Source organism: Equus przewalskii, chromosome 10, assembly GCF_037783145.1.
Source record: "Equus przewalskii isolate Varuska chromosome 10, EquPr2, whole genome shotgun sequence".
Taxonomy (NCBI): domain Eukaryota; kingdom Metazoa; phylum Chordata; class Mammalia; order Perissodactyla; family Equidae; genus Equus; species Equus przewalskii.
In genome coordinates, this window is record NC_091840.1 from 33,572,915 (window position 1) to 33,588,407 (window position 15,493).

A 15,493-nucleotide genomic window follows, 5' to 3' on the forward strand; every position below is an offset into this window, starting at 1 on the left:
TGTTAATTAGTTCCATTTAAAAGGAGTCGGTATAAGTACATTTTCAACGAGCACAGAAAAATCTTGGGGTTCAATGACATCTTTTGAACCCTGGTCAGATAGGAGAGTAGCGGCCTTTAGTTAACGGTCAAGTGACAACTTTGAGTTGTCTTCCTTGGCAGAAAGTGTTGGTTAATTCTAACAGCAGGAACGGTTGAAAAATCCAAGAAACAATCTTCCACTTGCATTGATTTTGTTACAATTCATACTATTTACAAAATTGGGAGGCTGTATAACAGAAAAATCTGCTCCCCGAAGTACCTTTTTTGAAAAAGTCACCCTGCCTCTGATTGCTATCTATCTGTTTAACTTTTCAGCTATTGTGGTTTCCAAGGACTCCACATCCGTTAAAAGTGAGCTTAATTCCTCTGGAGATCAAGCATTCATTCACCCATTCAGCAAATTTAACAAATATTGACGGTCCACTTTGAATCACTTTGCTGGGCTCCGAGTGTACCGTGGTTTTCTAAAGTTCCCGCCCTCGTGTCTACTTGGGGAAAAGCGGAAGAAAATCAACATGGAAATAAATTAAAATGCAGGGTCTTATGAAAGAAATGAACAGCATGGGGAACCTAAGTTTCGGACACTACAGAACTAGAAGTTCCGCTCTGCAACTCAGTAGCTGTGTGCCTTGAACAGGTCATCTGAGGATGAGCGAGGTGACAATGTGTTGTGGAACGCCGCACTCGAGGAAAGTTCCAGCTCCCGGCAAAGGATCACATCACGTTAGGCGTGTGAAGTCTGACAGCTTTGCAGTGACCATAGCGGCTGAGAAAAGGGGTGTCGCCTAGCTGTTCTGCACACCAGAGGAGAAACAGGAGGGGGCCCTTCAGGACCTTGGTGAGGACAGCATCGCCGCACACCAGAGGATGGAAGGAAACCCTCGGTGGGTGGGCCCTCGGATCTGGGCCCAGCTGGGTCGCGGGGGTGGCCGAGCTTTCCGGCCGCCGCGCGCCACGTCATCGAACAGTTCTCCCTCCCCTCGCTTCGAGTCGCACGCGCGGAAGTAAACACCTCAACGTCATCAGGCCGCGTCTTCTCCTTTCCCCTCCCATCTCCCTAGATCGCTGGACGTGCTCACCTCCGCTCGGGGCCAGGTCTATGTCCCGGTTTCCCGCCGTCGCGGGCAGGGCGCCAAGGCGGCAGGAGGAGGGTGAGCGGTCAAGAGACCTCCAGGAAGAGCGGCCTTCGACTGTTTCCGTCGCTGATAGAGGTGCGGTCCGCGGGACGCTACGGAGGCCAGCGGGAGTTACAGCATGGGGGTTTTGGGGGGATAAAAGTCCGCCTTCGGCGGGCAGAGAGGAGTGGTGAGGGGGCCGCAGTGTTCTCCTCACCTTCCAAGCTGGAGGCGAACTTTGCGTCCAATGAGCACTTCGGTCTAGAGGGGGGCGGTCCCAGACCCAAGTTGGGTGAAAAGCTTGCTGGGGGCCAAAAAAGTGAACCCCAACGCCGAAACACGTTCTGCTCTTAAACAGGCTCATAAAGCCTTTGTTCTCTACTCTTCCATCCCCCCCACCTTCGTCGGGCCGCCAGCCTGCCTTTGGGTACGGTATGAAGGGAGCCAGTTTCCAGGAGCCAGTTTCCATGGTTACCCACCACTTGGCCTTCTGGGATATCAGTCACTCTGAACAGGGACCTAACTTGAACCATGAATCAGAAGCAAACACAGGTGGCTTTTAATTCAGCTGAGAGTTTTCTGCTGTGTTCCAGGTTTTGGTCTATTTAATAAAATTGGGCTTTGTGCTTCTGTATAGGTGAGCTTCTGTATAGGTATGCTTGCACATACATTGCCTTGTGCTAGGCTTACTTTGTTAAATACTTTGAGTCATTCATTGGCAAGTGCTCAAGTTGTTAGATTTCACTAAAAAGTTGTTCTGGGCTTATAAATCCTTACTTACAAATTGGACATAGCTGATTTAACTAAGAAGTCATGGATTGATCCCTTCCAGCCCTAAAATTCTGTTGTCTTTCTCTTCTCAGTTCTGGAAATTGAGTCAGTGATATCTTTACAGGCCTTTTAATTGCACAATTGTTTTTCTGTTATTACAGAAGAGAAAGGATGCACATCACAGGAGGGAGGAACTACTCCAACTTTTCCTATTCAAAAACAAAGAAAAAAGCTTATTCAAGCTGTGAGGGACAATTCATTCCTTATTGTTACTGGAAATACAGGAAGTGGTAAAACAACTCAACTCCCAAAATATCTATATGAAGCAGGTAATTTTATTCTGGGATAATATTGTGTGTATTTAAAAGATATCCTCTTAAAAGCTAATAGGACTTGGGTATTACACAAATGCCCATCATTTATTTTACAGTCCCAATTCTTCTCTTGGCACACCCTTCCTACATCTTCCCTGCTTCTTTATAGTCTTATTTCAGACTCAGGAATTAGTTGAAATGGCAGTTTTTTCACTTTTAATTACTTAATAATCCCAAATAGAATTATAAGTAGATATTGATTCTCTGCTATAGAATAAGTTTGTCTGGCAGTAGACTATAATCATTGGGTATTGAAATAATTTTCAGGCGGAAGGGATATATTGATATACTTTGCTGGCATTAGTATTTATAGGTTCTTTCTCCAGAGTGTTAACAGGTAAGTGTTTATTCCTCAATTCTGCTAATACCAAGCCAGCTAACAAATTACCCTTAAAGTGTCTTTCCCTTTGATATGGTAAAACTTTCTTTTATAAGGTTAGCCTAGAGCAAAATTATATTGGATATAATTCATACAAAAATTAACAAAAATTTCTTAGCTTATACTAACTTGTTCTAAGGCATCTAATCTAAGATGCCATCTATTAAGGCATACCACTATTTTGCATACTGTTAATGAAGTAAAATTGCCATCAGCTGTAAGATGCATCTTCCTTTCAGAGATACTAAAATAGTAAAAAATGCCTATAGAATCTATGAAAGGTGGTATATTTAACTTCTGTGGCAAAGGTAAATCTATTTTGGGAAGCATGTGGAATTTTGTGGATTCCTAGGGATGAAAAATTCTTGGCCTTTAGACTTAATCTTTAGACTGAAATTGGAGAAAAACCAAACCTAACTAAAATATGTACATTTTAGATGGTTACTAATATGTATTCTTATTTTTGATTAATACTTAAATTTCCACAGTGCAAATGTAATACAGTGTGTTGTTAATTTGCAGAGTTTTCTTTTGGAAACACTTGAACAGTTTATATTGATTGACCAGAAACAATTTAGCTCTAATAGGAAGCAATTATTTACATTTTTGTGTTTTTTACCTCTGGTTCTATTAGGGTTTTCACAACATGGTATGATTGGTGTGACTCAACCACGAAAAGTAGCTGCCATATCAGTTGCTCAGAGGGTTGCTGAAGAAATGAAATGCACTTTGGGATCCAAAGTAGGATACCAAGTTCGTTTTGATGATTGCAGTTCTAAGGTACAAAAGTTTTGTTAGTATTTGTTTAAGTACTGTAAACTTAGGGAAAGAGTAGAGAAAGTTATGAAAGATTTTAACTTCAAAATTCCATTTATATTTTAAAGAAACAAAGCTTCAGGTTATAATTAATTTTTGTTGCCCATTGTTAATGTTTTAGCTCTGAAGTATCTAATATTTATCCCATTTTCTTCCTTCTCAATTAGTTTTTTTTTTTCCCTGAGGAAGATTAGCCCTGAGCTAACGTCTGTTGCCAATCTTCCTCTTTTTTTGCTTGAGGAAGATTAGCCCTGAGCTAACATCTTTGCCAGTCTTTCTCCACTTTATATGTGGATTGCTGCCTCAGCATGGCTGATAAATGGTGTAGGTCCACACCCAGAATCTGAACCTGTGAACTCACGCCACTGAAGTGGAGTGCACCAACCTTAACCACTATATCCTGGGGCCCTCCTCTCAATTAGTTTTTAAGTAAGTTATGTTTATTTTTCTTAGGATTCTTTATTTTAGTTTTTTAGTTGTAAGGATCCTTGATATGTAACTTACATTTGTGTTTTTTAAAAAAAATTTGTTGTAGTAAAATGTACATAACATAAAATTTATCATTTTAACCATTTTTAGGTTTATACATCAGTGGCATTAAGTACATTCAGAATGCATAGCCATCTCCACTGTCTGTTTTTGGAACTTTTTGATCATTTCAAATGGAAACTCTGTACCTGTTAAACAGTAACTCCCCTCACCTTCCTCCCCCCAGCCCCTGGTACCTTCTATTCTACTTTCTGTCTCTACACATTTGACTATTCTAAGTACCTCATATAAATGAAATCATGCAATAGTTTGTCCTTCTGTCTGGCTTATTTCATTTAGCATAATGTTTTCAAGGTTCATCCATTTTGTATGTTTGTATTCTTGAAGTCAGTGGAAAACTGACAACTTAATTAACAAAGTCAGTAAGCAAGTATTTATTGAGCATCTTCTATATTCATGGCACTAACAAATTTAAAGTTCTGTTCTTTTTTTTTTATTATTATTTTTTTATTTTTCCTTTTTCTCCCAAAGCCCCCCGGTACATAGTTGGGTATTTTTAGTTGTGAGTCCTTTTAGTTGTGGCATGTGGGACGCTGCCTCAGCCTGGCTTGATGAGTGGTGCCATGTCTGCACTCAGGATTCAAACTGGCAAAACCCCGGGCTGCCAAAGCAAAATGTGTGAACTCAACCACTCGGCCACGGGGCCAGCCCCTAAAGTTGTTTTCTTGTTAATAGTTAAAATTCACATTCCCTCAGGATTTCTTAATTCTGTACTAGATACAAAAGAATCCCTGATTTACCTATGGTCCTTAAGGAATGGCTATCAATTACGGCACAGAATGACTCTTTAAAATACTATCTTTGTCTCCCTAGTGGTCACTGCTGGGGATATTTCTTCCTTTTTTTCTTCCCTGGTTTTATAGATGCCACTACTGTTAACTCCTAACCTTTGGACCTTATTCTCACCTTGTTTTAATGCTAGTTGACTGACGCTATTTTTTTAATAGGAGAATGAGTAGGCAAGAAGAGAGTGAGAGGAAATTGTGCACCTAACCATTTCTTCTACCTTATCTCCTGGGTCCTCTAAAATGATAGCTGAGAGGGAGATGAATCCCATTTTATTGTTGTTTCCCACAACTTGCTCACCTGAAGCCATTACATTATCTTACTACTTTCCACTGACTTCATTGTATCTCCTTATAGCCCAGCTGTGTAGTAGGCAATACCATCTAGGTTTGTGTAAGTACACTCTATGATGTTCGCACGATGAAGAAATCACCTAATGACACATTTCTCAGAACATATCCCTGTCGTTAAGTGACGCATGATTGTATTTTATGTATTCTTTTATTTAGTCGAATTAGTGTGATCACTTAATGTCTGTTCATTTTGGGGGAAATTTTGGTTTGCAAAGCAGGGATGAATTTCTGTGATACTATATGTGTATGAGTTGATGTATTCTACTATTTGAACATTAGGAAACAGCGATCAAATACATGACTGATGGATGTTTACTGAAACATATTCTGGGAGATCCAAATCTTACCAAATTCAGTGTCATTATTTTGGATGAAGCTCATGAGAGAACTCTAACTACAGTGAGTATTTTAATATATTGGTTATTTATTAGTTTACTTCCTCGGGGTAGCTTTTTAGTGTATAGAGAATTGTCTCTTCTTACTTACATTTTAATCTATTGAAATGGGAATTCTTTGGTTAGGAGAGCAAAATATTTAAAATAAGGTGGTTGTTAGGTACACTTGTGACTTACTAGAAATTTACTTTTCTTTCAGGACATCTTATTTGGTTTATTGAAGAAGCTATTTCAGGAAAAGTCTCCTAATAGGAAAGAACATTTAAAGGTCGTGGTGATGTCAGCAACTATGGAACTTGCTAAGCTCTCTGCATTTTTTGGAAATTGTCCAATATTTGATATACCTGGAAGGCTTTATCCAGTCAGAGAAAAATTCTGCAATTTGATTGGCCCACGAGACAGAGAAAATACTGCGTATATTCAAGCGGTACTACTTGGCATCCTTTTTATGTCTTTTTTATATCTATGATTCTAGTTGACTGAGTAGTTTGATAATTCATTTGTTCCCTGTTATTTTAGTGGCAGCACTCATACGTCCTAGGACTTTTGATAACCAATTTTAATTCTTCTGTGGAACAAGGAGAGGTATCGGGGGGAAGGCTGTATTTCCACTAGCATATTATGCTTGTGTTTCTTGGTTTAGATTGTGAAAGTGACCATGGATATCCATTTGAATGAAATGGCTGGAGACATCTTGGTTTTTCTGACTGGTAAGCATTCAGTGTCAGGTTTAAAATTTTTGCTTTTTATAAGAGGAGAATGTGGCACCACACTAGAGGGTTACCTTTTTTTGGAGATCTAAATTCTGCTCATGTTGCCCTAGCTTTTTATGATTATCTGAATGGTGTTAGGTATTATGTCTTATGTAAGAAATATAGGCTAATTCTACACTGCCGTAAAAAAACGTGTCTTATTAATAAACATATGTAAAACATGCTGACCTTTTATTAGAAAGATGTTAAATGGTAAAGTTGATATTTTTATTAGTCTGTCTTATATAGAGCTGTTACCACACTAAATGGTCCTGGATCTGAATGATTAACTCCATTATTTCAAGAGGCATCCTACCAGCTCCTTTCTTCTTTGAGCAGGGGAATGGTACTGTGTGATAGCAGTACATACGGTGCGGAATCCATGTCTCATAGACAAGCCTTTTTTGGAGGTCAAAAATAGAATAGTTAAATCTCAGACTAGTGTGATTCTTTAAGTAGCAGCATCTTGCTAAGAGAAATGAGTCATTTCATCAGTCACCTCCTACTCTGCCTTGTACTGATGTTGGAAGTGAGACATTGTAACAATCTCTTGCCTTTTTGTGGTTACTTAAGTATTTTAAAATACACCTAAATGGAGTATCTCCTGGATTAGCTTCCTCTGTGGTGTTAATTTTACTGAGTCTTCCTCAAATACTTTGTTAACAAGATGAAAGCCTTGAAGATTAGAAACATTTTTAATTTTTTAGAGATTTAAATTCCTTGGAAACTGGCATTTCTACTATTTTTAATTTTATTGTTGAGATTTGGTACAACTTGTATGTTCATCTCCTTTATCTCAAATGAGAGATTTAAAATAACCATTATGCAAAAGGAATTTTAATCCAGAAGACTTTTTCATTCTTAAATTAATTTTGCTGTTCAATTGCTGACATTATTTTCCTCCCTTATTTCAGGTCAGTTTGAAATCGAAAAAAGTTGTGAGCTACTTTTTCAGATGGCAGAGTCTGTTGATTATGATTACGATGTTCAAGACACCACTCTAGATGGCTTGTTAATACTGCCGTGTTATGGATCTATGACAACAGGTAATTCTTCACTAGAACAGAAAATTTGATTTTTAAAAAACTTTTTATTGACTAATCATATACGTCCAGAAAAGTGCACAGATTGTAAGTGTTTAGGTCAATGAATTTCACAAACTGAACTTACCTTTGTAACTAACACCTAGATCATAAAACAGAGCATTAAGAGAACGAATATCCCTTGAGAGAAGTGATTTTTTTTCTTGAGGTCTTTTCACGTTTACTTTTTCAAATGCCTCGGACACGTCCTCCTTAGTATTGAGAGTAGGCTATGTCCTCTCCCAGCAGAACAAAAATACTGTTGGTAATTTTTTGAAATGAGGACTATAATTTCTTGATTATAGTACCATAGGTCAAATCTAATTTGCTACTGTCACCGAATTTCTAGAAATTGTATATATACAGATATATCTGAGACTAAACACAGTGGATTGTTTTCTTTTTGAGTAGCCACACAGTCTGCTTTTCAAGAATAATGCTGTTCTTTTGTAAATTCAGAGAGCAAATGCAAACTTTTATAATTCTGATATTTGCTCATAATAAATGTTGTTGAATGAGGTTTAGAATTTGTTTTGTAACACTATTCTATTATGGAATTGGACTTCTAAAACTAAAGGGAAGTTAATTGTAGCCTCCTATTTGGAGTTTTGAATGGGATTAGCATTTAATGTAATGTAAAAAGCATTTAAATGTTTTTATATTTTTTGTGTGTTTTTGTTGAGTAAGTGGTTCTTATCCTTACATTAACAAAAAAAGTTTGGGAGTATATGTGTTGATAAATAACCATAGACCATGTGCTGTTTTGGAAATCTTTTTGTGATGATGTTAGGCCCTTGCTCTCAATACTGAAGTCTATTTTTAGATTTTTACGTCTTCAAGGGAATTCTTAGGGTCATTATTAGATATTTAAGGTTTTCATTGTTTTCTGGAGAATTGATCCATTGACTCTTTTATAATTTACTTTGTAACTGATCAAGTAATTCAAAACCCATTATGGTTGCTTTGTTATTAACCATTAACAATATACACATATTTTTTCTATATAAAGTAAAGAATTTTATTCTTTCCTTCTTACTATCACATTGAAAATAATGTTCTGTATCTGCTATTGCTTCTTGTTTAAACTTCTGGAAATCCAGTTTTTATACTATTAAAGGTTTCCAGTGACCTATTTCTCAAATCTTATGGCTTTTTTCCATTAGTTTGTATTTTGGTTTTGTGATAATAATAAGTCTCCTTGAAATGTCCTCTGGGATAATATTTAATTATCTGGTTACCACTTTTTCTCTAAAGCTGCTGCCCTGCCACCCTCCCCAGCCTTTGTTTCCCTCTAACTGTGACTGCTCCCTGAGGTTGCATCCTTAGCTTGCTCTTTTCCTGGAATTCTCTGTTTTGGAGCGGTTGGCTCCTAAGACTCACCTGTCACTTCTCTGTGGATGACTCCTGAAAGCTGTCTCTAGTTCGTTCTCCTGCACTCTAGACCTCCTGGGTCTCCTCAGGGCTCTCTGGTCTGTGCGTCATATCATCCTAGATCTTTCAATCCAAACATGGGGCAACTCCTACAGCTTTTCTTTTACCCTTGTCTTATCTAGATCTTCTTTTCCTTTTTTTATTGTCACTGTTAGAGTTGGGATCCTCAATTTGCTTTCCTGAGTTGTTAATGTAGCCTGCTAACCTGTTTTCTCTGATTAAGTTTACCATCCTACCTGCAGTGGTAAGCGTAATCTTCCAAAAGCACAGCTCTAATGTGTCAGTCTCCTGTTGGCTACCTTCAACCATTCCCTATTACCAACTGAATTAAAATGCCAACTTAGTAACTTGGCATTCATCGTCCTTCCACCATGACGTCAACATGCCTTCAGCCATAATTTCTAGTGTGTGTGATTTTCTGTGTTGGCATACATGTGTAAACAGTAAAGATATGGGAGTGGGTGAGTAGAGCCATTAATGAAGGGTTTTCTTTGTTTATTTTAGTTTCCTTTCTGGTTCCAGGGGCACTATAAGGGTGATCCATGGTGATCCATTATGAGCATAATACTGTGTATTGCACTGGTTTGTAACAGTGCAAAGAGGCATTCGGATAGAGCTGATGAAGTGTACTGAGTAATGGGTGAGGTGGAGTTGGATAAAGAAGGGAGCGAGTGGCAGGTTTCTGGGATCTTAGACTTTCTTTTTAAGCCTGGTTAATATAATACAGCACTTACTTCTTTATTATTGCTACTTTGGGTGATGGGGAGAGACACTATTAGGTTATTTCCTTTCTTTCTTTTTTTTTTTGAGGAAGATTAGCCCTGAGCTAACATCTGCTGCCAATCCTCCTCTTTTTGCTGAGGAAGACTGGCCCTGAGCTAACATCCGTGCCCATCTTCCTCTACTTTTATATGTGGGATGCCTACCACAGCATGGCTTACCAAGCGGTGCCGTGTCTGCACCCGGGATCCAAACTGGCAAACCCTGGGCTGCCGAAGCAGAATGTGCACACTTAACTGCTGTGCCACCAGGCTGCCCCACTTTATTTTCTATTATGCTTCAGGAACTAAAAACTTGCACTTGGGAGTGAAGAGAGGCAAGAAGGATTTCCTGCTTGTAGCCTGTAGTGAAGTGGGTTCGTAAATGACCCATACTTGGGTTTAGTGAATAGGTAAAAATTATGAGGTGGATGTTTTATATTTGCTCTTATTTCTGGACTAGCCATGATGATGACTGACTTTTTTAAAGGGACATCTTAAAATATCTCCCTAATTGACATAGAAAATTCTCATCTGTCAGATGTGAAGAGGTGCAGTGTTATCCCTTCTATTACCAAGGTTATATGATCTTGCTCTCTGGGTTGAACTCCCTCTAACCTCTGTTGGTGATGTTCTGTCAAGCTCAAAATGTAGGAGGTATTTTTGATTCCTTTTCCTCCCACATTTTTTTTTGTGACTGTGTTTGCTGTTTCCTTAACTTGAACTCCCGTTTTTCCTTTTAGCGTCTCCTCTCACTGTCTGATGCTATTTCATTTCACGAGCACAACCAGCTTTATGAAAACCTTTCCTGATCCCACTCCTCACAGCTGGCTCTGATCTCTTCTTCATTTGAACCTCGTTGTGCTTTGCTGTACTTCTTATGGCACGTAACACATTCTACCTCGTGTTATGGTTGTCTCATCCCCTCTATGAGATCATGAACTTTTTGAGGGCAAGTACTATATTTTGACGATGTCCTGCTTAAATATTTGTTGAACTGAATTCCAGATTTTTGGCTTTGTGCTGGCCATTCTGTTAATGTCTTGCGTCAAACACTATGTCTAGAGCTTATTCTTGTTTCTCTTAAAACTTTTTGCTCTTCTGACTTCCCACCTTTTGTTCAAGATATTGCAGTTCTTCATGTTTGTCATGCATCTAGGGAAAGCTGAGCCGCACAAGAATTTATGAACTGAAATATACCTATTAGTTCATAAGTGACAAATGTTTGCATGGAGTTAGACAATTTTAGCACTGAAAGTAATTATCTAGTTCAGCCTTTTTTGGAGGGTGGGGTTTCAGATTCTCTTAAAAAAGTAAGGAAAGCCATGGCTTCTTTCTCTAGAAAAATGCACATATACCCATATATATGTTTTTGCATAATTGGACTTCTTTATTTTACAGATAGAGGCTAAGTGATGTTCCTGAGGTCACATGGTAAATCTACATTTGATAACTGGTTATTTATTCCGTAATGGCTGATATGATAGTACATATGTTTCCAGAACACATGAAGAAAAGGAAAAGAACTTTACCTTGGATTAGTATACAACATTTTAAGTTGCCATATTTTCTTTTTTTTTAAAGATTGGCACCTGAGCTAACATCTGTTGCCAATCTTCTTTTTTTCTTTTCTTCTTCTTCTCCCCAAACCAGTACATAGTTATATATTCTAGTTGTAGGTCCTTCTGGCTCTGCTCTGTGGGATGCTGCCTCAGCATGGCCTGATGACTGGTGCTAGGTCTGTGCCCAGTATCTGAACTGGTGAAACCCTGGGCCGCTGAAGCAGAGCATGTGAACTTAACCACTCGGCTACGGGGCTGGCTCCATAGTGTACAACATTTTAAAAGAGGAAAAACTGCCACTTAGATTATTGCATAAATCCAAAAATAGTTTTCTTTTCTTTCTTTCTTCTTCCTGCAAAACAAAGATTTTACCTCATATGGCAAGTAACTAGAATTTGACTTTGTCTATGACAATTTCCTTAAATGTTAAGATTAAAAATGTTGGTGAATAAGGCTAGTGAGCTTCACCTAACAACTTTTACTCTATTTTACTCTATGTGGAGTCTCCCCAAATGGGAAAATTTTTCTTTTGAAGAAAATACATACTTTAAAAGAAAATAAAATTAGCAAAGTAAGAAAAATAAATGTACTCAGATCCCAGCAACATGATTAAGTGATAATCACTATTAATATTTTGAGGTATATTGTTCTGAACTTTTTATTTGTACATTTAAATGTGTTTTTATTGTTTAGTTTTTTTAACAAAAGATGGGATTATATTATATATGCTCTTTTACATTTTTCTTTTTCGCTGTTTGTAGAAATTCTAAAAGTATAGAAAAGTACACACACAAAAAATCCATTCCCCACCATGCAGAATGAACACTGTTAGTGTGTCAAAATATTTGCTCCAATTTTCTTTTAAGAAAAAGTACTCAATTGAGGAAAAATTATGCAGTATCATTATAAAGAATGCAAGCAGTGTACAATACGAAGGTAAAAGTAAAGAAATTGCCTCAAATCCCTCCATCCAGAAATAACCATCTTTAATACTAGGAAAAACATTATTCAGACCTGTGTACATGTGTGTATACATCTAGAAGGGTATGTAAGTAGATAGGTAGGTTGATAGAAACACTTTCTACAAGTGAGATTGTACTATTAGTTGCTTTTCAAAAAAGTATTTAATTTTATTTGAATTTACTTAAAGGAATTACTAAACTTCAAGTAAATCTTTCTTTACCACATGAAATATTTTACAAAAGATTGCTTTAAGTTTAAAAAGATGAAAGTATTAAGCTGAGGGTAATATCTTCTTTTTAGATCATATTTGATTGGAGATCTTATCTGTTGACTCTGATTTGAAAGATGAAGACTTAAGTACTTTTGCTCTTCTATATTCTCCCCTTATGATTTTTGTTAGTTATTTTTACATTGTTCAGATGCATTCAGTGTTAGCCATCAATCCTTTTACCATGGTTTTTCCATTCCTAAGTTACTTTTGGTTAATTTTAGATTGTCTGGATTTTAACTTCTTTTTTAATAGAAGGGTTCTTGAGTGTTATTTTTTTGTTCTTCTTTTATGTTTGAGAATGTCTGGCTTTTGCCTTTGTACTTGAACTACATCTTGGCTGGGTTTTATGTTCTTGGGTCACACTTTCTTTTCCTTAGAACTTGGTAGACGTTGTCCAGTTGTCTTCTGGCATTGAATGTTGCTGCGAAGAAGTCTGAGGCCAGCCTGATTTTTTTTCCCTTCCTTGTAAGTGATTTGCTTTTTCTGTCTGATTGCCTGAAAATTTCTGTTTTATCCTTAAAGTTCAGTAGTTTTAATTAGGATATTTTTTGGTGTTGAGTGTTTTATATTAAAACTTCCTGAATTTGATGTGCTCTTTTTAAAAATCAACTTTATTGAGGTATAATTTATATACAATAAACTGTGCCTGTTTTAAGTATACAGTTCAGTGAGTTTTGACAAATGTACATGCTGGTGTAACCAAACCCTACAAACAAGATGAACTTTTCTAATGTGCTCTTTTGATCTGCAAATTCTTTTGTTTATTTCAGGGAAATTCTCTTGTGTTCTATTTTTGAGTATAACTTTTGTCTATTTATTGGCTTCTCTACTTCAAGGATACCAATTATTCTTATGTTGGGTTGCCTGTCTTCCATATTTTTTTAACTTCCTTCTAGTTACTTTATCTTTTTCAACTACATTTACTGATTATCTCAAGCCTTTTCTCTGTGTCAGGATTTTGATTTTTAGCTATATTAGTAAGAATTCTCAAGATATTTTTGACTCACCCAAAAATAACTTTGAGGGAGGGGTATAGATTTTGAGCTGAGCAGTGTATCTCTTTGTTCTGGTCCAAAATAGTCATCTTTTTCACCCCTTTGATTGACGGTTTCTGTTTATTGCTTTCAGTTATATTCCTTTTACAGACACACACACACGTATACACACTCTCTCTCTCAGACACATTTCTGCTTTGGGATCTTTTTGGGGGAATTTGGGACAAGAAATTCTGTGAGGGAGTTTCATATAATGTAAATATATCATATACATGTATCTTAGAAGTATTACTCCTTTAAGAGTGTTGAGTGATCTCTCCTCAATATCCTTATTTTTTGGTAGACTTGGAGCATCTTTCTACCTCTTTGCCAATTTTCCCCTCCCGTTAATAACATCCTAATATCTTGTTAGGTACTGGCATAGATGGGGTAAAGTATATCCGAATCTTTCTTCAGCAGGAAGATCAGAAAATGGAGATGATCATGAGAATTGCTGTATCTTTTTTTTTGTTTTTTGGTGAGGAAGGTTCACTCTGAGCTAACATCCGTTGCCAGTCTTCCTCTTTTTTTGACCTGAGGAGGATTAGCCCTGAGCTAACATCTGTGCCAATCTTCTCTATTTTTTTTTTTCTGTATGTGGGTTGCTGCCACAACATGGCTTGATGAGTCGTGTAGGTCCGCACCTGGGATCCAAACCTGTGAACCCAGACTGCCAAAGCAGAGCATGCCGGACTTAACCACTAGGCCATGGGCCAGCCTGAGAATTGCTACATCTTAGTGAAAGTATTCAATTTCCCCTTTCCTTTCTAGAGAGTGAGAATGTACTTTAGGATATATGTATTTAACTTTTTTCCAAACCTTTATGAACAAACATAAAACTGCATGCATTCAGACTTGTGAAATATGGTTTTGAAATATGTAGGTGAAATGTAAATGTGAAATGTAAAGGTGAGTCATGTCAAAACAGCAGTTTCAGGACTTTTAAATTAATTACAGTGAACAGAATGGTAAATGAAACTGAAATTTTACTTGAACTGAAGGCTAAAACAAATTAGGTACTTTTAGAAATGGGTAGATTGAAAAACAGACTTGATTATAGATAAATATGTTCAGAAAGGACATTGCTAATTTATGTAAAATTTTATAAATAATGTGGAATTTTAAAGGTAGAAGGATCTTAATTTATTATTTATATAATGCATTTTTTTATTTATCAATTCATTCAACTTTATTGAGCACTTTCTATGGTCCAGGCATTGTTCTAGCTACCGGGGATATGTCATAATGAAAGAAAGTCCTTGTTCTTATAGAGCTACATTGTAGTAAATAAATAATAAATAAATGTATAAACCTATAATTCAAACTTTTGTTTGTTGTTAGTGCTGTTAAGTTGATTCTGACCCCTAGTGACCCTGTGTACAGCAGAGGGGAGCTCTGCTCGGTCTTTTCATGCCATCCTCTCACTTTCCAGTGCTATATCAGATAATGCTCCACTGCTATTCATTGGGTTTTCATGGTCAATTTTTCCAGAAGTGGATGTCCATGTCCTTCTTCCTAGTCTGTCATAGTCTGGAAGTTCTGTTGAAACCTGTCCACCATGGGTGACCCTGCTGGTATTTGAAATACCACTGGCATAGCTTTCAGCATTGCAGCAACATGCAGCCATCACAGTATGACCACTGACAGATGGGTGGTGTGATTCCTTGACTAGGAAGCCAACCCAGGCCCTAGTGATGAGAGTGCTGAATCTTAACCCCTAGACCACCTGGCGTAATTTGGACTACAAAGTAGTATATAACTCCTTTGAACCATCTGGAAGAAGTGAGTTGCCTAAATCTAGGAAATACCTAAAAAATAATTTTTAACGCTTAATGTTTTTCACCAGATCTTCAAATCTGGAAGTAATAGATCTTTTTAGAATTATTTTTGTATTTATGTCAAAATTTCTCTGCAGGACACCCTGCAGAATAAAAGACCAGAGAACATAAGACACTTAAAAAAAAAAAAATTTCTCTACAGGTATCTTTTGTAAGCTGCCTTTCGGGGCTTGGCCCCCTGGCTGAGTGGCTAAGTTTGTGTGCTCTGCTTTGGCAGCCCAGG

At 37.3% G+C, this 15,493-nt stretch overlaps 1 protein-coding gene across 1 annotated transcript in view; it reads left to right on the plus strand.

The window, feature by feature from the left end:
• Positions 1–388: 388 nt before the first annotated feature.
• Positions 389–15,493, plus strand: part of DHX40 (DEAH-box helicase 40) — a 49,819-nt gene continuing 34,714 nt past the window's right edge. Inside the window, exons 1-7 of the mRNA XM_008541445.2 lie at positions 389–1,252; positions 2,089–2,256; positions 3,315–3,460; positions 5,464–5,583; positions 5,779–6,006; positions 6,223–6,289; positions 7,246–7,377. Coding sequence (XP_008539667.1) covers positions 1,141–1,252; positions 2,089–2,256; positions 3,315–3,460; positions 5,464–5,583; positions 5,779–6,006; positions 6,223–6,289; positions 7,246–7,377 — 973 coding nt within the window. The 5' untranslated portion in view covers positions 389–1,140. The remainder of the gene's footprint in view (positions 1,253–2,088; positions 2,257–3,314; positions 3,461–5,463; positions 5,584–5,778; positions 6,007–6,222; positions 6,290–7,245; positions 7,378–15,493) is intronic.